Below are 21,083 nucleotides of genomic sequence, written 5' to 3'. Positions count from 1 at the left end.
GACTAGTACAAGCAGCCACACACACACGTACGTGCATGCACGTCGCCACATCAGTGCAATAATCTTGAACGCGGCGTTACACCCCCTGTCACATCACGTCACTTGGCGACTCCAACGTCCCCATCACTCGTTAGTACCCGCTGCCTTCTTGCTGACACCGGCCCCACAACGCCGGGTGCTTATCGCTCCATTTATCGATTATGCTGTCCTTGCGCGAGAATCGTGTCATGTATGACAATCTTTCTCAAGTGATCATCATCTCATAGCTGACACTGTCGTTTAGAAGGGTGTCATGTCGCAGTTAAGTGTAGGGGAATGTCAGCTGACTGTCTGGTGTCCCTCGGGACAGTGGCTGGCGGGGACGGGGCTAATCGGACCACCCTGGACGGCGCTTGTCCCTGCCCATTGTGTACATTTCCTTCATTATATGGACAGGGGTGGGACAAGTGTGAAATGTTGTGTAACGTAATGGTATAATCGAATGTATTACACACGAGTGACGTCTTCATCCGCTGGTAACATGTTTCCAGCACTTTTATGTCACATGATCCGTCATCTGGAAGAAAGACGTGGCTGACCGCATTACATTTCAAGTGTTGTTTAAAATTTCTAGGTACAATTGTCTGATTTTTTTCCAAATTGAAAAAAAAATAATGTTCAATATTAATTACAAAAGGGGTACATACATGGATGCATTTCAACAGCGTTACAGAGGGACTCGGCGAGGACACACCCAGCAACTTTCATTGAAGTGATTCAAAACCAGGTTTTTCTGCCATAGTTTCTGATAAATAAGAAACATGCCGTGTGAAGTTTACGTGAATACACAGTGTCTCTTCACACGTCACACATGACAACGTCTACAGCATTGTCACTACACTATGCAGTATCTCTGGAACTGAGATGCACAGTTATGTCCCTTATTGATAAGGGTATCCGCAGCTCGTAGTTCGAATCCAAGATCATCCATATTGTGATCCTGCAAATGGACATATCAGAACATCACCTGTTCGAGGATTGCAATACATTTGGACATGAATCAATCATTAATATCTACGGTCGTTTCGCGATGAGAAACTTTCGGTAATCGATCACTCTGTATTGACCAGTACGATTTGTTGAGTTGGGCACTCTATGCATCATGGATGCTCCTACATCAACAGACGCTACAACCAAGAAACACGGACATCCTAACTCAGAAAAACAGCATCACGACAGCAACAAGTGCAACTCTTAATTCCAGGGCATGAAAGTCGAGAGTTATACCAATAACACCAAGAAGGTCCTGAGCCAAGTGTGACCTTGACCTTGTACGTTGCAAAGGAGAGTAGTTGCCCCTTGGTCGCGGCTTTTGAACTTTCTAAATGTCGCACACTAAAACCTCGCGTTATCAATCTTGGCGATCTGGGCAAAATGCTGCTGAGCCTTTTCATTTCAACAACGTCGTTCATCTTCAGAACTTCCTTTACCTACAAATGTCACGTGGCAAGACCCTCTGCGGGCTTGACCCAGGTGGACGTTTGTCACATCCATCAGTTAATTGCCGCAGTTTCATGTGTTGGTGCTACTTGTTATTTGCTGTTTCCAAACTGTTACCAGAATTTACTTTTTATTGATCTAAATTCCGCACATTACTTTCCAGGACGTAAAGCGAGAGACACACAATAGATAATCGAATCACCAATTATTTTGTTGTCAAACGCTATTATGTCACAACTTCGGTAATATCTTCAACGGTAAATTAGAAAACAAAACAAAGCAAGAAGATTCCAATGAACTTATTACATTTGTTGTTACATACTGGTTTTATGTGAATACAAACTCTCATTCCCTCTCATTCTCAAATCGCTATGCAATAACAAAGATAGTCATGTCTAGGGGGTTCGCTCCTCGAGTCTGTCCTGTTTGTATGCGTCGGGAGCTAGCGATGCAGGTCTATATAACCAGAGTCATCCAAACTTTCCGATAACATGATGTGCATATTGCTGTCGGAAGGCGGATGAAGAAGACCGATATGGGAGATACGCTATCATCTACATGTGCTTTACACAGGCCTAAATCTATATGCAGCATATTTATCATCGTCTTCACTTGCAGCATTAGCTGGGTGGGTGTTGCGCAGTCCGCCATGTGTACTGGGTGCTACACGAGCAGATAAACGCTATATCGTTTACATTCAGATGTTCACGTATACGTACCTTCGTTACATCCTGCTCAAATCCGTTCACAAAAGTCACAAAGTCAAAAGTCAACACATTGTTTGGACGAGAACGGCCTCGACAAGGACGAACGGCCTAACAAAGACATTCTGGTCCCCGCTTGGTCGACAAGGACATTCTGGTCCCAGTTTTGCCGACAAGGTCATTCTGGTTCTGGTTTTGCCGACAGGGACATTCTGGTTCTCGTTTGGCCTACAAGGACATTCTGGTTCTCGTTTTACAGACAACGACATTCTGGTTCTCGTTTTGCCAACAAGGACATTCTGGTTCTCCTTTGGCCAACAAGGACATTCTGGATCTCGTTTAGCCGACAACGACATTCTGGTTCCAATTTTGCCAACAAGGACATTCTGGTTCTCGTTTTGCCAACAAGGACATTCTAGTGCCAACAGGGACATTCTGGTTCTCGTTTTGCCGACAAAGACATTCTGGTTTTAGCGACAAGGACATTCTGGTTCTGGTTTGTACGACAAGGACATTTGGTTCCCGTTTTGACAAAAAGGACATTCTGGTTCTCGTTTGGCCAACAACGACATTCTGGTTCTCGTTTAGCCGCCAAGGACATTCTGGTTCTCGTTTGGCCAACAACGACATTCTGGTTCTCGTTTAGCCGCCAAGGACATTCTGGTTCTCGTTTAGCCTTTTTTGTCTTGTTTGTCCGACACGAGGATCTTGTACATTGTTTTGTTGATAATGACAGAACACAGGGTCGATGACCTATGGGGACGTGTTGGGAAAGGAGCGCCAAACCGATAACATACTGGCACAACGCGAGCTGGCAAGTTGTCATCGATTCGCCCACAGGCCATCGGGTCGGAGGAGGAATCTATACTATTAGCTACGACTAAATTGGTGCCCCCTTTATCCTACTTCGAAATGTACACGCGAATAATCGTGTAACTATCAGCCCTCTCACTATTTGATTGAGTGTTAAGATAACTGTTATTTTCTCCTCACACACTGCTAGTGTATTTTCATTGAGCAGATTTATCGGGTTTAGGGGGCGATCTTCCTGTATGAGATTAAGTCCATCCTTGAACCACAGTTGCTGGTGTGGGGATAGAGCAATTTGTCGACTGAACGTAAAATGTGTTATTATGTAATTTATCATGTAGAGCTGATTCCCTGGGGACAAGGCGTTTGAGTACAGCCTTACACGCTGGGTGTGCACTTATTGATTGAATAAAGAATAGTATATATGAGACTGTCTATTTGTCTTGGAGACACCTGTCGCAGCGGCATAATACAGTGATTACCAAGCCCATCTGATCTTGGAATATCAGGAACTGGCTCTTCGTGTACTGGTTAAACAAGTACCAATAGATCATGTTTCAGGATATGTGCCGCTATACCTTGTAAAAGTAGATAATTTCTATACAGTTTTGTCAGGCACCAGAATGACTTCTACGGTTTATCAGGTACCAATGCTTAAGTACCTGAATTTCATGTTATGGTATATCATGAGTAAATAATTATACAATCTAATGTTTTATGTACCATGTACCGGTATATCATGTATATGTATATCCTGTAAAGTATAAAATGCACTGGTACATGTCATAAAACATCAGGTAAATCAGGTGTTGCAGACTGTCCACGGCATGGTAAACAAGGCATAATGTGATACATGAAAGCACCCAAGGTTTGTCGTGTGCAATGAAAATGAAAGTGACGAAAATGCAATGACCTGTATATGTATATACCGCCCTCACCAGACCTGTATATGTATATACCGCCCTCACCAGACCTGCATCTGCAAAGTACCGCCCTCACCAGACCTGCATTTGCATAGGACCGCCCTCACCAGAGCTGCATCTGTATGGCACCGCCCTCACCAGACCTGCATCGGTATAATACCGCCCTCAACAGACCTGCATTTGCATAGTACCGCCCTCACCAGACCTGTATCTGTATGGTACCGCCCTCACCAGACCTGCATCTGTATAGGACCGCCCTAACCAGACCTGCATTTGCATATTACCGCCCTCTCCAGAGCTGCATCTGTATGGTACCGCCCTCACCAGACCTGCATCTGTATAGTACCGCCCTCAACAGACCCGCATCTGCATAGTACCGCCCTCACCAGACCTGCATCTGTATAGTACCGCCCTAACCAGACCTGCATTTGCATATTACCGCCCTCACCAGACCTGCATCTGTATGGTACCGCCCTCACCAGACCTGCATCTGTATGGTACCGCCCTCACCAGACCTGCATCTGTATAGTACCGCCCTCACCAGACCTCCATTTGCATATTACCGCCCTCACAAGACCTGCATCTGTATGGTACCGCCCTCACCAGACCTGCATCTGTATAGTACCGCCCTCACCAGACCTGCATCTGCATAGTACCGCCCTCAACAGACCTGCATCTGTATGGTACCGCCCTCACCAGACCTGCATTTGCATATTACCGCCCTCACCAGACCTGCATCTGTAGGGTACCGCCCTCACCAGACCTGCATCTGTATAGTACCGCCCTCAACAGACCTGCATCTGTACGGTACCGCCCAAACCAGACTTGCATCTGTATAGTACCGCCCTCACAAGACCTGCATCTGTATGGTACCGCCCTAACCAGACCTGCATCTGCATAGTACCCCCCTCACCAGACCTGCATCTGCATATTACCGCCCTCACCAGACCTGCATCTGTATAGTACAGCCCTCACCAGACCTGCATCTGTATAGTACCGCCCTCACCAGACCTGCATCTGTATAGTACCGCCCTCACCAGACCTGCATCTGTATGGTACCGCCCTCACCAGACCTGCATCTGTATAGTACCGCCCTCACCAGACCTGCATCTGTATAGTACCGCCCTAACCAGACCTGCATATGTATGGTACCGCCCTAACCAGACCTGCATCTGCAAAGTACCGCCCTCACCAGACCTGCATCTGCATAGTACCGCCCTAACCAGACCTGCATCTGCACAGTACCTCCCAAACCCGACTTGCAGTTGTATAGTACTCCGCTAGTAAGACCTTCAGCTTTCTATGTCGGTCCTCTCCATATACCGCACCTTCAGCTGTATGGTACCGTTCAATAATCATAGTTATCCACACATTAGAATGCTCCTGTCGCATACATTGACATGAAGTGTCTTCTTTCTTTGATAAGTAGTCTCAAGATTCTTTTTCACAGAGATGTGTTTTTAGTTTAATTAGAAGAGTCTGTGGATAGAGGGTTGTTGATATGCTCATGCAATTTGTTCCCTCATGGAACTGTGACGGTTGGAGATCAGCGAAAAATGAGTGGTCCTTCATTGCGCATAGGAACACTCGGTCGCCTTTCGAGAAGGTATATCGGTGTTGTGTGTCGAGAAGGTGTATCGGCGTTTGATGGATAGAAGGTATATCGGTGTTGGCTGTCGAGAAGGTATATCGGTGTTGGGTGACGAGAAGGTATATGGCGTTGGGTGACGAGAAGGTATATCGGTGTTGGGTGTCAAGAAGGTATATCAGTGTTGGATTTGGAGAAGGTATATCAGTGTTGGGTGTCGAGAAGGTATATCAGTGTTGGATGTCGAGAAGATATATTGGTGTTGGGTGACGAGAAGGTATATCGGTGTTGTGTGTCGAGAAGGTATATCAGTGTTGGATGTCGAGAAAATATATTGGTGTTGGGTGACGAGAAGGTATATCGGTGTTGGGTGACGAGAAGGTATACCGGTGTTGGGTGACGAGAAGGTATATCGGTGTTGGGTGACGAGAAGGTATACCGGTGTTGGGTGACGAGAAGGTATATCGGTGTTGGGTGACGAGAAGGTATATCGGTGTTGGATGTCGAGAAGGTATATTGGTGTTAGATGTCGAGAAGATATATCGGTGTTGGGTGACGAGAAGATATATCGGTGTTGGGTGACGAGAAGGTACATTGGTGTTGGATGTCAAGAAGATATATCGGTGTTGGATGTCGAGAAGATATATCGGTTTTGGGTGACGAGAAGATATATCAGTTTCGTGTGACGAGAAGGTATATTGGTGTTGGGTGACGAGAAGATATATCAGTTTTGGGTGACGAGAAGGTATATCGGTGTTGGGTGACGAGAAGATATATCAGTTTTGGGTGACGAGAAGGTATATCGGTGTTGGGTGACGAGAAGGTATATTGGTTTTGGGTGACGAGAAGGTATATCGGTGTTTGGTGACGAGAAGGTATATCGGTGTTTGGTGACGAGAAGATATATCGTTTTGGGTGACGAGAAGGTATATTGGTGTTGGGTGACGAGAAGGTATATCGGTGTTTGGTGACGAGAAGGTATATCGGTGTTTGGTGACGAGAAGGTATATTGGTTTTGAGTGACGAGATGGTATATTGGTGTTGGGTGACGAGAAGGTATATCGGTGTTGGGTGACGAGAAGGTATATCAGTGTTTGGTGACGAGAAGGTATATCGGTGTTGGGTGACGAGAAGATATATCGGTGTTTGGTTACGAGAAGGTATATCGGTGTTGGGAGGTTTGATATCTTCTGACAGCATTAACACTCATTATATTGGTAGACAAGTGACGCAACTTTAAAGTTGATCTGTCAGTATTCGTAACCAGTCGAGGGTCAAGCAGCTCGGGATGACGGCCACAAGCATGCTTTTTCTGTATATGACCTCAGGACCGGATTCTACACATTTCTAAATACAGAAGAAAATGCATGCAGTTATTTCATTAGTGTATGATAGCGAATTTTGGGCAATTATTTAATTTCAAAAGCCGCGAAATATGTGCAAATATGGCGGCCAAGTGATACGTATATTTCGCACGTTTGTCATGTGGAACTCTAATTGCACGTTCTCTTTCTAGCATGCTAACGTTAGGGAAATACTGTTATTTTGCGGGATACGATGTCAGGGTGTTACAACCAGGCATTGGAGTAAACTGTTGTATTTTCGTGTTGTAACTTGTTCTGCTGTGTGATCCAGATAACTGACACTGCCTCAATGACCTGTAGCTGTTCGCTCAAAGCGAAGTTGCCACGAACATTCATTAATAGCCTCGCCAGTTCCCCTGTAAAAGATATATAAGTTTTAACATTCCTGTCGCATTTCACAAAAAATGAATTAATACGTTTTTCTCATCATATCGACCCTCTTAAATAATTACACTGAAGGGTCTAATTATATATTTTTATATCGATAACCGATAGAATGCTCTGAGAACTAAATCCGTAAAGCAGTTAGTTAAAACAGGACAAAAATGTGGTGGTTGTAGTGTGGACAGGAGGTCGTATGAAGCTCACAGTCTGCAGTGGTCGTTCACATGGTCGTCCACACGCTGTGCCCAGGTTTTAGATGGAGAATGGGACATGTAAGTCACTGCATGGATGGTGTAGGCGAGGGAGAAGGGTGTATGTGAGTCACTGTGGGGAGAAGGGTGTATGTGAGTCACTGCAGGGAGGGTGTCTGTGAGTCACTGCAGGGAGGGTGTCTGGAGTCACTGTAGGGAGAAGGGTGTGTGTGATTCACTGTAGGGAGAAGAGTGTATGTGAGTCACTGTAGGGTGAAGGGTGTATGTGAGTCACTGTAGGGAGAAGGGTGTATGTGAGTCACTGTAGGGAGGGTGTATGTGAGTCACTGTAGGGAGAAGGGTGTATGTGAGTCACTGTAGGGAGAAGGGTGTATGTGAGTCACTGTAGGGAGAAGGGTGTATGTGAGTCACTGTAGGGAAAAGGGTGCATGCGAGTCACTTCAGGGAGGGTGTATGTGAGTCACTGCCTTTGAGGGTGTATGTTAGTCACTGCAGGGATGGTGTATGTGAGCCACTGCAGGGTGAAGGGTGTGTGTATGTGAGTCACTGCAGGGAGAAGGGTGTATGTGCGTCACTGTAGGAAGAAGGGTGTATGTGAGTCACTGCAGGGAGCGTGTAGGTGAGTCACTGCAGAGAGGGTGCATGTGAGTCACTGTAGGGAGAAGAGTGTATGTGAGTCACTGCAGGGTGAAGGGTGTATGTGAGTCACTGTAGGGAGAAGGGTGTATGTGAGTCACTGTAGGGAGGGTGTATGTGAGTCACTGTAGGGAGAAGGGTGTATGTGAGTCACTGCAGGGTGATGGGTGTATGTGAGTCACTGCAGGGTGAAGGGTGTATGTGAGTCACTGTAGGGAGAAGGGTGTATGTGAGTCACTGCAGGGAGGGTGTGTGAGTTACTGCAGGGTGAAGGGTGTATGTGAGTCGCTGCAGGTTGAAGGGTGTATGTGAGTCACTGTAGGGAGAAGGGTGTAGGTGAGTCACTGTAGGGAGAAGGGTGTATGTGAGTCACTGTAGGGAGAAGTGTGCATGCGAGTCACTGCAGGGAGGGTGTATGTGAGTCACTGCAGGGTGAAGGGTGTATGTGAGTCATTGTAGGAAGAAGGGTGTATGTGAGTCACTGTAGGGAGAAGGGTGTATGTGAGTCACTGCAGGAAGGGTGTATGTGAGTCACTGCAGGGAGAAGGGTGTATGTGAGTCATTGCAGGGTGAAGGGTGTATGTGAGTCACTGAAAGGTGAAGGGTGTACGTGAGTCACTGCTGGGTGAAGGGTGTATGTGAGTCACTGCATGGTGAAGGGTATATGTGCGTCACTGTAGGGAGAAGGGTGTAATGTGAGTCACTGTAGGGAAAAGGGTGTATGTGAGTCACTGCAGGGAGGGTGTATGTGAGTCACTGTAGGGAGAAGGGTGAATGTGAGTCACTGTAGGGAGGGTGTAGGTGAGTCACTGCAGGGAGAAAGGTGTATGTGAGTCACTGTAGGGAGAAAGGTGTATGTGAGTCACTGTAGGGAGAAGGGTGTATGTGAGTCACTGTAGGGAGAAGGGTGTATGTGCGTCACTGTAGGGAGAAGGGTGTATGTGAGTCACTGCAGGGAGAAGGGTGTATGTGAGTCACGGCAGGGAGGGTGTATGTGAGTCACTGTAGGGAGAAGGGTGTATGTGAGCCACTGTAGGGAGAAGGGTGTATGTGAGTCACTGTAGGGTGAAGGATGTGTGAGTAACATGTCTTCAAACCGATTGTTCTCCATAAAGTAAAGCTCTCTATGGGCGGTCGGGTAGCGTAGTGGCTAAAGCGTTCGTTCGTCTCGCCGAAGACCCGGGTTCCATTCCCGACATGGGTACAATGTGTGAAGCCCATGTCTGGTGTCCCCCGCCATGATATTGCTGGAATATTGCTAATCATACTCACTCACTCATACAGCTCTCTATGTAGATATGTCAATGTGTTCCTGTAATGTCGCGTTTTGATATTGCTGGAATATTGCTAAAAGCGGCGTAAAAAACCATACTCACTCACTAGTAACGTGGGGGTGAGAGAGTGTACAGTCACAATCATCAAACCTTGTTAATGTCTCCACAGAAATAGTCAAACAAGGATGCCTTATAGATGTGTGTGAGTAATGTTTACACGGCCAAAGCACGGAACCGGGAAGGGAGGCACGGGTTCCGCGTTATCAGTCCCGGCCACCACGTCCCCCCGACGGAGGGGGCAGAACGTGGAGCTATCAGCACCCACGAGATAGAGGCTGGTAATTAAAACAAAGCCTTCTCTCGTTGGGATGGCGGTGTTTGGTGGTCGTCACGAATACCTTCTCCCATGGCTGATATGTATGTAATTAACACGGCTGTTTACATTCTAACGGCTGTCTGAATGAAATACTTGTTCTCATCAACTAATTATAACAATCTGTGAACATTTCTTTTCTGTTTCCTGCTCAGGATAAAAGGTCTTCCATTGGGGAATTCGGGGCAGAACCGTCTCTCAGTGCCCCATGATTGTCTCCTCATAGGGAATACCGGAGGGAATAAACCCATAGTATCCCTGCTTGTCTCCCCGTCGGTGTCTCGGGGCATGTTCCAATTCGTGCCTTCCTGTGAGAATGCATGAATAGAATATTTTCCTGTAAACAAAAGCGATAAAACCCTTTCAATATTCATTACAAATCTCTGCCAGAAGCAGATATTGATTCCGAGTATGTGTTTATGAATCACCATCAAAGAATGGTGTCACCTGGTGTTCGTGAAAATGTGGCACATGTCACATACACATGCAAAGGCAAGTCAAGTGTTCACCTGAAAAAACACAGAGCTATATGGTACAAGTCAAAATAGGGAATAACGTAGGACAACATTTTTGTCAGTGATGCGAGAAACTTGAAAATCGCCTCCAAATGTCTGCCAAACAACTTTTTGAAGGTTTTACTGGGGCCTTGAATGTTGTAACCTTGATCAAACAACATCTGAGCAAGAGTATGACGCTCTTTGAAATCTTAGTAGAAAGAGCAAGTTCGATTGTATCTCAAAAGATGCGAAATGTAGACACCAAAGATTGTGGATGCAGTACTCATGCTTGTCGTCGGAGTTGTGACAACCCCGACTACATCTGCTGACTACACTGGGACTACACCGACTACATCTGCTGACTACACCGACTACACCGACTACATCTGCTGACTACATTATAACTACACCGACTACATCTACTGACTATACTGTGACAACACCGACTACATGTGATGACTACATTATAACTACACCGACTACATCTACTGACTATACTGTGACAACACCGACTACATGTGATGACTACATTATAACTACACCGACTACATCTACTGACTATACTGTGACTACACCGACTACATCTGCTGACTACACTGTGACAACACAGACTACATCTACTGACTACACTGTGACAACACCGACTACATCTGCTGACTACACTGTGACTACACCGACTACATCTACTGACTATACTGTGACTACACCGACTACATCTACTGACTACACTTTGACTACACCGACTACATGTGATGACTACACTATGACTACACCGACTACATGTGCTGACTACACTGTGACTACACCGACTACATCTGCTGACTACACTGTGACAACACCGACTACATCTACTGACTACACTGTGACTACACCGACTACATGTGCTGACTACACTGTGACTACACCGACTACATGTGATGACTACACTATGACTACACCGACTACATGTGCTGACTACACTGTGACAACACCGACTACATCTGCTGACTATACTGTGACAACACCGACTACATCTACTGACTACACTGTGACTACACCGACTACATCTACTGACTATACTGTGACTACACCGACTACATCTACTGACTACACTTTGACTACACCGACTACATCTGCTGACTACACCGACTACACCGACTACATCTGCTGACTACATTATAACTACACCGACTACATCTACTGACTATACTGTGACAACACCGACTACATGTGATGACTACATTATAACTACACCGACTACATCTACTGACTATACTGTGACAACACCGACTACATGTGATGACTACATTATAACTACACCGACTACATCTACTGACTATACTGTGACTACACCGACTACATCTGCTGACTACACTATGACTACACCGACTACATCTGCTGACTACACTGTGACTACACCGACTACATCTACTGACTATACTATGACTACACCGACTACATCTACTGACTATACTGTGACTACACCGACTACATCTACTGACTACACTGTGACTACACCGACTACATCTACTGACTACACTGTGACTACACCGACTACATCTACTGACTACACTGTGACTACACCGACTACATCTACTGACTACACTTTGACTACACCGACTACATCTACTGACTACACTGTGACTACACCGACTACATCTGCTGACTACACTGTGACTACACCGACTACATCTACTGACTACACTGTGACTACACCGACTACATCTACTGACTACACTATGACTACACCGACTACATCTACTGACTACACTGTGACTACACCGACTACATCTGCTGACTACACTGTGACTACACCGACTACATCTACTGACTACACTTTGACTACACCGACTACATCTGCTGACTACACTTTGACTACACCGACTACATCTGCTGACTACACTTTGACTACACCGACTACATCTGCTGACTATACTGTGACTACACCGACTACATCTGCTGACTACACTGTGACTACACCGACTACATGTGATGACTACACTATGACTACACCGACTACATGTGCTGACTACACTATGACTACACCGACTACATCTACTGACTATACTGTGACTACACCGACTACATCTACTGACTATACTGTGACTACACCGACTACATCTACTGACTACACTGTGACTACACCGACTACATCTGCTGACTATACTGTGACTACACCGACTACATCTGCTGACTATACTGTGACAACACAGACTACATCTGCTGACTACACTGTGACTACACCGACTACATCTGCTGACTACACCGACTACACCGACTACATCTACTGACTATACTGTGACTACACCGACTACATCTGCTGACTACACTGTGACAACACAGACTACATCTGCTGACTACACTGTGACAACACAGACTACATCTGCTGACTACACTGTGACTACACCGACTACATCTACTGACTATACTGTGACTACACCGACTACATCTACTGACTATACTATGACTACACCGACTACATCTACTGACTATACTGTGACTACACCGACTACATCTACTGACTATACTATGACTACACCGACTACATGTGCTGACTATACTGTGACTACACCGACTACATCTGCTGACTACACTGTGACTACACCGACTACATCTACTGACTACACTTTGACTACACCGACTACATCTGCTGACTACACTTTGACTACACCGACTACATCTGCTGACTACACTTTGACTACACCGACTACATCTGCTGACTATACTGTGACTACACCGACTACATCTGCTGACTACACTGTGACTACACCGACTACATGTGATGACTACACTATGACTACACCGACTACATGTGCTGACTACACTATGACTACACCGACTACATCTACTGACTATACTGTGACTACACCGACTACATCTACTGACTATACTGTGACTACACCGACTACATCTACTGACTACACTGTGACTACACCGACTACATCTGCTGACTATACTGTGACTACACCGACTACATCTGCTGACTATACTGTGACAACACAGACTACATCTGCTGACTACACTGTGACTACACCGACTACATCTGCTGACTACACCGACTACACCGACTACATCTACTGACTATACTGTGACTACACCGACTACATCTGCTGACTACACTGTGACAACACAGACTACATCTGCTGACTACACTGTGACAACACAGACTACATCTGCTGACTACACTGTGACTACACCGACTACATCTACTGACTATACTGTGACTACACCGACTACATCTACTGACTATACTATGACTACACCGACTACATCTACTGACTATACTGTGACTACACCGACTACATCTACTGACTATACTATGACTACACCGACTACATGTGCTGACTATACTGTGACTACACCGACTACATCTGCTGACTACACTGTGACTACACCGACTACATCTACTGACTATACTGTGACTACACCGACTACATCTACTGACTATACTATGACTACACCGACTACATCTACTGACTATACTGTGACTACACCGACTACATCTACTGACTATACTATGACTACACCGACTACATCTACTGACTATACTGTGACTACACCGACTACATCTGCTGACTACACTGTGACAACACAGACTACATCTGCTGACTATACTGTGACAACACCGACTACATCTACTGACTATACTGTGACTACACCGACTACATCTGCTGACTACACTGTGACAACACAGACTACATGTGCTGACTATACTGTGACAACACAGACTACATCTGCTGACTACACTGTGACTACACCGACTACATCTGCTGACTACACCGACTACACCGACTACATCTACTGACTATACTGTGACTACACCGACTACATCTACTGACTATACTGTGACTACACCGACTACATCTGCTGACTATACTGTGGCTACACCGACTACATCTACTGACTATACTGTGACTACACCGACTACATCTACTGACTATACTGTGACTACACCGACTACATCTGCTGACTATACTGTGACTACACCGACTACATCTACTGACTATACTGTGACTACACCGACTACATCTGCTGACTATACTATGACTACACCGACTACATCTGCTGACTATACTGTGACTACACCGACTACATCTGCTGACTACACTGTGACTACACCGACTACATCTGCTGACTATACTATGACTACACCGACTACATCTACTGACTATACTGTGACTACACCGACTACATCTGCTGACTATACTGTGACTACACCGACTACATCTACTGACTATACTGTGACTACACCGACTACATCTGCTGACTATACTATGACTACACCGACTACATCTGCTGACTATACTGTGACTACACCGACTACTTCTGCTGACTACACTGTGACTACACCGACTACATCTGCTGACTATACTATGACTACACCGACTACATCTACTGACTATACTGTGACAACACCGACTACATCTGCTGACTACACTTTGACTACACCGACTACATCTACTGACTATACTGTGACAACACCGACTACATGTGATGACTACATTATAACTACACCGACTACATCTGCTGACTACATTATAACTACACCGACTACATCTACTGACTATACTGTGACAACACCGACTACATGTGATGACTACATTATAACTACACCGACTACATCTACTGACTACACTGTGACTACACCGACTACATCTACTGACTATACTGTGACTACACCGACTACATCTACTGACTATACTGTGACTACACCGACTACATCTTCTGACTACACTATGACTACACCGACTACACTGTGACTTCATATGGTGACTACAGAGTGTGATGTACATGTAGCTATTATGTTTGATTTCAAGTCGACGTCGAGGATGGTAGCTCATCTCCCGGTCAGCCTGATTATTTACACTGTTGAGATAAATGTACATATATAAACATCGCATTCCCGGAGTCGAAAACCTCTAGACGTGCACTGGCTTCAGCAGTTTGGGTCTCACATCAAATTATTCAGAAAGACACCTTCCTCTCAACAGACGACATGAAAGGGGAATTGAAAGGAGAATAAAATCAGTTCCATAGACAGCAGTAACTTGAGAAGTGTATGGGTTTTTTCAAAGTGCGTTAACAGAAACAACAACTGGTATGAATTAAATATTTGGTGTCTGTTTATTGTGATCGATTTCCAGTGGGGCCTTGTGTCGCGCGTTTCTATTGCTGTCCAGCTTTTGCAGATCCCTGCAAGACTTGTACCTAGAGACCGGGTCACCTTGCTCAATGATAGGCGCAGCGTGTTGAGAAGTGCAGTGATGAGGTTAATTTAATGATGTAATAGCTTCTGGTTTCATCAACCGACTTACCGAAGGTCAGCTGTCAAGTGAAGATGACTTGTTCGAGTTCTCGAGTCAATTTTTGCTGATGGATTAATTCCTTCTGTGTGAATACAAGACGGAGTCTGTCGGGGGCCCTTCGTCCTGTGCCTGGTGTACAAGTCCCGTTTGTTTTTTTGTTTTTTGTTAAATGCCGCACTCAGCAATAGTCCAGACCAGACCAGATAATCCAGTGATTGACATCATGAGCATCAATCAACTGGGTCACGATGACATGCATCAACAAAGTCAGGGAGCCTGACCACCCGACCCCGTTAGTCGCCTTTTACGACAAGCATGGGTTGACGAAGACCCGGATGGTACAAGTCCCGACTGTTATTTCATCCTCGATGAAAAGGGACACAACTCTCGATCAGAACTTTTTTCCTTAACTCACTATTAGAGAAAGCGATGGGGAGGACGTGTTATGCGACAGTCACACCCTTGACCGGGTTCGATCCCCAACAATAGTACAGTGACACCCATTGTCGTTGATCCCGTCATGGTGGGCTGAAATATTGCTAAAAGCGCTCACTCACTCACTCACTCACTCACTCACTCACTCACTCACTCACCCATTAACTCACTCACTCACTCACTCACTCACTCACTCACCCACTCACTCACCCACCCACCCACTCACTCACTCACTCACTCACTCACTCACTCACTCACTCACTCACTCACTCACTCACTCTAATCCCAGGACACCATGCAATCGCTTAACTAAGTGACTATGTTAGGCAGTTTTACAATGTAAATGAAGTGTAATGCAAGATTTCGCCGTCTAAGTGACGCTAGTGGTCATCTTCTGGAGATCTCGGGGGATGACCTTAGGTACCTTGAACTCGCTATATCATGTCTACTTTTGTCAAACGTCGACCGTCAATAATATTTAAAAGTAGATAGAAAATATAAGTTTTTAGAGCAGGAAGTAGTAGCCATTACCGCTGATAAAATAAATCGCAATGCGTGTGTTGTACCTGCTGCTGGCGAGACTAGGAGCCGCACTCATTACGGTTGGTTACAGCGCTGTTCTATATCCAGTGCTCCTGCAAGGGGATCATGGCCAAATTGCCCGCTCGGACCCTCCGTAGGCCAATAAACAGGACATTGTCTGGAGGCCGCCTCAGTACCCACCGTTTGCTTAGCTAATGTAGTCTCTAATACATAGCATTCGCTTTGTCCATAGTCCATAGGAGGCGGTGGGTTAGCCGTCTGATTAATGTTGTCGCTCGTCACGCCAAAGGTCTGCGTTCGATTTCCCACATGGGTACAATGTGTGAAACCCGTATCTCGCGTCTCCTCGTGGAATATTGCTGAAGCGGTGTTGGACAACACTCAGACACACCTGGGTCGACTGGTACTCGGCGTGATTGTGCCACTCGTTTTGAGATTCAGAACATTCAGTCATTGATACTAGAGATGACACTAACAACTACAAACACGAACATATCTCTTCCTCATATTTCGATTTTAATCCATGTAATACTTATCATTAGGCCTCAAAGTGAGATTGGCCAATTAGAGAGCAGAACTACCAACCCTCGCCCAAGATTTTTCTACCAACCTAATACGACGCCGTATACGGCAACTAAAGACACCATGACTAATATCTAACTCACACGTCACGTTGAACATTACTCAACGTACCATGTTAAGATGATGTACCCTTGTTGAAATGAGGTATCCCTGTTGAGATGAGGTACCCTGTTGAGATGAGGTACCACTGTTGAGATTAGACATCCTGTTGAAATGAAGTACCCCTGTTGAAATGAGGTACCCTGTTGAGATGGGGCACCCTGCGCTGAGATGAGGTACCCTGATGAAATGAGGTACCCGTGTTGAAATGAGGTACCCTGTTGAGAAAAGGTACCACTGTTGAGATTAGACATCCTGTTGAAATAAGGTACCTCTGTTGAAATGAGATACCCTGTTGAGATGGAGCACCCTGCGCTGAGATGAGGTACCCTGATGAGATAAGGTACCACTGTTGAGATAAGATATCCTGTTGAAATGAGGTACCACTGTTGAAATGAGATACCCTGTTGAGATGAGGCACCATGTTGAGATGGGGCACCCTGTTGAGATGAGGTACCACTGTTGAAATTAGATATCCTGTTGAAATGAGGTAACCCTGTTGAAATGAGATACCCTTTTGAGATGAGGCACCATGTTGAGATGGGGCACCCTGTTGAGATGAGGTACCCTGTTGAGATGAGGTACCCCTGTTGAAATGAGGTACCCTGTTGAAATGGGGCACCATGTTGAGATTAGATATCCTGTTGAGATGAGGCACCATGTTGAGATGGGGCACCCTGTTGAGATGAAGTACCCTGTTGAGATGAGGTATCACTGTTGAAATGAGGTACCCTGTTGAGATGGGGCACCATGCTTAGATGGGGTACCCCTGTTGAGATGAGGTATCACTGTTGAGATTAGATACCCTGTTGAAATGAGGTATCACTGTTGAGATTAGACACCCTGTTGAAATGGGGCAACCTGTTGAGATGAGGTACCCTGTTGAGATGGGGCACCCTGTTGAGATGAGGTACCACTGTTAGGATTAGGTGTCCTGTTGAAATGAGGTACCCCTGTTGAAATGAGGTACCCTGTTGAGATAAGGTACCCTGTTGAGATAAGGTACCCCTGTTGAAATTAGATACCCCGGTTGAGATGGGGTACCCCTGTTGAAATTAGGTACTCCTGTTGAAATTTGATACCCGTGTTGAGATGAGGTACCCTGTTCAGATTGCGGTACCCCTGCTGAGATGAGGTGCTCTTGTCGAGATGAAGTACCCTGTTGAGATGGGGCACGATGACGGGGCGGTGCGTGACGATCCGGGTTAGAACAGGTCTTCAGTAACAGATGCGTGCCGTAAAAGGCGCCTACGCTTGTCGTAAGAGGCGACTAACGGTATCGAGGGGCCAGGCTCGCTGACTTGGTTGATGGATGTCATGGTATTGATGTCGATCACTGGATTGTCCCGATTATCTAAACTCTCATCCCGGCTACTTGCTCTGTTTCAGTTCTGTGCCCAGACAGAGGTGAGCAACAAGCAGCTATACCCGACCTTCGCCAGGACGAAGCCGACAGATTTCCAGATCTCCAAGAGTCTGGTGTCCATCCTGAAGCTGTTCAACTGGAAGAAGGTCACTTTCCTCCACAGTGACAAGACGTCCTATGTGGACACGGCAGACACTATATGCAAGGTAACAGCACGGCTTTATTCTAATAGAGTACATGGACTGATGGAAACGAATAGGGGAACAGTGAAACATACAGGGAAATAAGCTTTACAGTCATAACATTGGAAATTGCGAGCATCAGAATTCACCACATGTCAGAATCAAATGTTTAGATGTGTTTGCAACTCGTATTGGGTAGACAAGGCTGGGAACCATGAAAGCATTTCATTTAACTGTGTCTGAAACTAGGCTTTCCCTTAATTGTTTCCATCAGTATATTACATGTGTGTTTTCTTGGTGTTGAATTAAGAATTAGCTTTCACTTTGTGTGAGTTCATTGGAGTATGAACCTTCATGGACTGAGGGTCAAACTGTATGAACGTCAGTATCAAATAGATTGCTGTAGACTTGTCAGTCTCGACACGGGTCAAGTCCATAGTCTGGATGTGCATTTCTTCATTTTGTTCACCGGGATGTGTCATAGCGAGAATATGTCTAACCGGACAGTTAATCAAACTCAGTCAAACAGACTTATCCCTGTGTATGCTAAAACACTAAGTTCAAGATTTAAGGGGTCCAAATGATCAAAAACAACGCTTCTGCCTTTATTCCTGTTAGGGAATTCCCAGGACCTTCCCCAGTAGTAAGTTGTCCGTCAGTGTTTACGTCATTTCAAGTATACGGTCTCGTGAAAAACGTATGAACGTCACAATGTGGAGCGGATGGTGGGGTTGGGTGGATTGGTGGTGAGTAACGTGTTTGGATGATGGTGGTTAGGTTGTTCGTTGTAGATGAATTATTGTTCTTAATTATTAAGAATTTAGCTAGTCTAATTATTTAGTCTTTTTACTAGCCTGTAATAAATGAAAAATAAAACTATTTGGCAGAAAGAAAAATATCCCTTTTTTATTTGGAAATTGATTTCTTATATATCTGAAGTACTAGTATATGAAAAGATGATGCATTATGGATGACTGTTGTTTTGCACCACCAAGGGGAGTTGTTCTGCTGGCAGAGTTCGGAACTCTTGGCCATGTAAGATATTGTGTGTCGTTCCTCGGCTCGTTTGTCTGATTGCCGTGCGCAGGGCTCCAGCTCTCGCCTCAGCAGAGTCATGATATAGCGACACTATTAGGCTTAATGCGAAAGGTTCATGTTTGGACGGCAAAAACAACAGATACGGTGGTTTAGAAATAATTTGATTTAGTCACCAGGGACCCATCTCGCTCATATTTGACTAACAGTCACTCATACTGTTTATCCTGGTAAATGACACTGTAATTGTCCATTAGAGCAAAATCTTACAGAAAGTGTGTTGTCGAACAGACGTAAAACAACGTTGTCAGGGCAGAGGGGACGTCGCAGCAGAAGGCGTTCTGAGGAGCTCCCCACCCACCCGGGATAATGGCGTTAGCTATATATAGAGCTGGGAAGGGTCATAATGCAGACCCTGATTTCACTCGATCAGGTTATCAGCGTGTAACAAACCGCCACATGTTAACGAGCACCATCACTATTACCGCTCCATTATCGACACTGACATTTTGGGAATAATCCATTTCAGATCATAAATTCCGCATTATTCAGTTTAGTTGACAATCTATTTTTCGTAACACAATATAACTGTTGTTTGCGTCCTTTGTGCTGGAGTATCTCAACATACAGACGTTTCTTTAGGACATCTCTAAACCAGTCAATCCATACAGATGCTCGTGAGGTCGTGGTCACGTGACACGGTCGTCATCCGCTTCAAGACAGCGAGTGAAACGGAATAAAACATCGTTCAACATTCACTAATTTGGTCAAACCGATTCAGGACATCATTGTGCAAGCACATCACCAGTGAATCGTATTGGCGCACTCGCTCTTGGGGCTCGCATTCCCCTGGAAGGCGATATCCTCATGTTCAAATCCTACATTTGAACGGCAAACCAACCGCTGTCAACACACGTCAGATGCAACTGTTCCTCGATGTGAAGCCACTGATACAGACAGGTGTAGTTGATGGACATGGAAGTCAGAACGACTGGAACTTTCAGCAGAAGGTTAAGACGTCAGCTTATCACATCTCTCGAGATTGTGCTTCTCGCGTGATCTCTGTTCATCTCCTACAAACATGTCACACCCTACTGCCTTCAACAACAGTAAAACCGTCGCTCTCTCTCACTCTCTCTTTCTCTCTCTCACTCTCTCTTTTTCTCTCTCTCACTCTCTCTCTCTTTCTCTCTCTCACTCTCTCTTTCTCTCTCTTTCTCTTTCTTTCTCTCTCTCACTCTCTCTTTCTCTCTCTCACTCTCTCTTTCTCTCTCACACTCTCTCTTTCCCTCTCTTTCTCTCTCTCTCTCTC

The 21,083-nt window shown here is 45.4% G+C and overlaps 1 protein-coding gene across 3 annotated transcripts in view; it reads left to right on the top strand.

The window, feature by feature from the left end:
- The window catches only part of LOC124150448 (speract receptor-like), a 149,486-nt gene that overhangs the window by 35,799 nt on the left and 92,604 nt on the right, over window positions 1–21,083 (top strand). For all 3 annotated transcript variants that reach the window (XR_007222519.1, XM_048400798.1, XM_048400797.1), the window contains exon 2: window positions 18,578–18,760. Coding sequence is in view for 2 of the 3 variants with exons in the window: in XM_048400798.1 (XP_048256755.1) it covers window positions 18,578–18,760 (183 nt within the window). In the remaining variant the exon portion in view is untranslated. The remainder of the gene's footprint in view (window positions 1–18,577; window positions 18,761–21,083) is intronic.

The sequence above is a fragment of the Haliotis rufescens genome, unplaced genomic scaffold, assembly GCF_023055435.1.
Source record: "Haliotis rufescens isolate VD_foot unplaced genomic scaffold, xgHalRufe1.0.p SCAF_20, whole genome shotgun sequence".
In the NCBI taxonomy this organism is placed as follows: Eukaryota; Metazoa; Mollusca; class Gastropoda; order Lepetellida; family Haliotidae; genus Haliotis; species Haliotis rufescens.
This window is presented reverse-complemented; position numbering and strand designations above follow the sequence as displayed.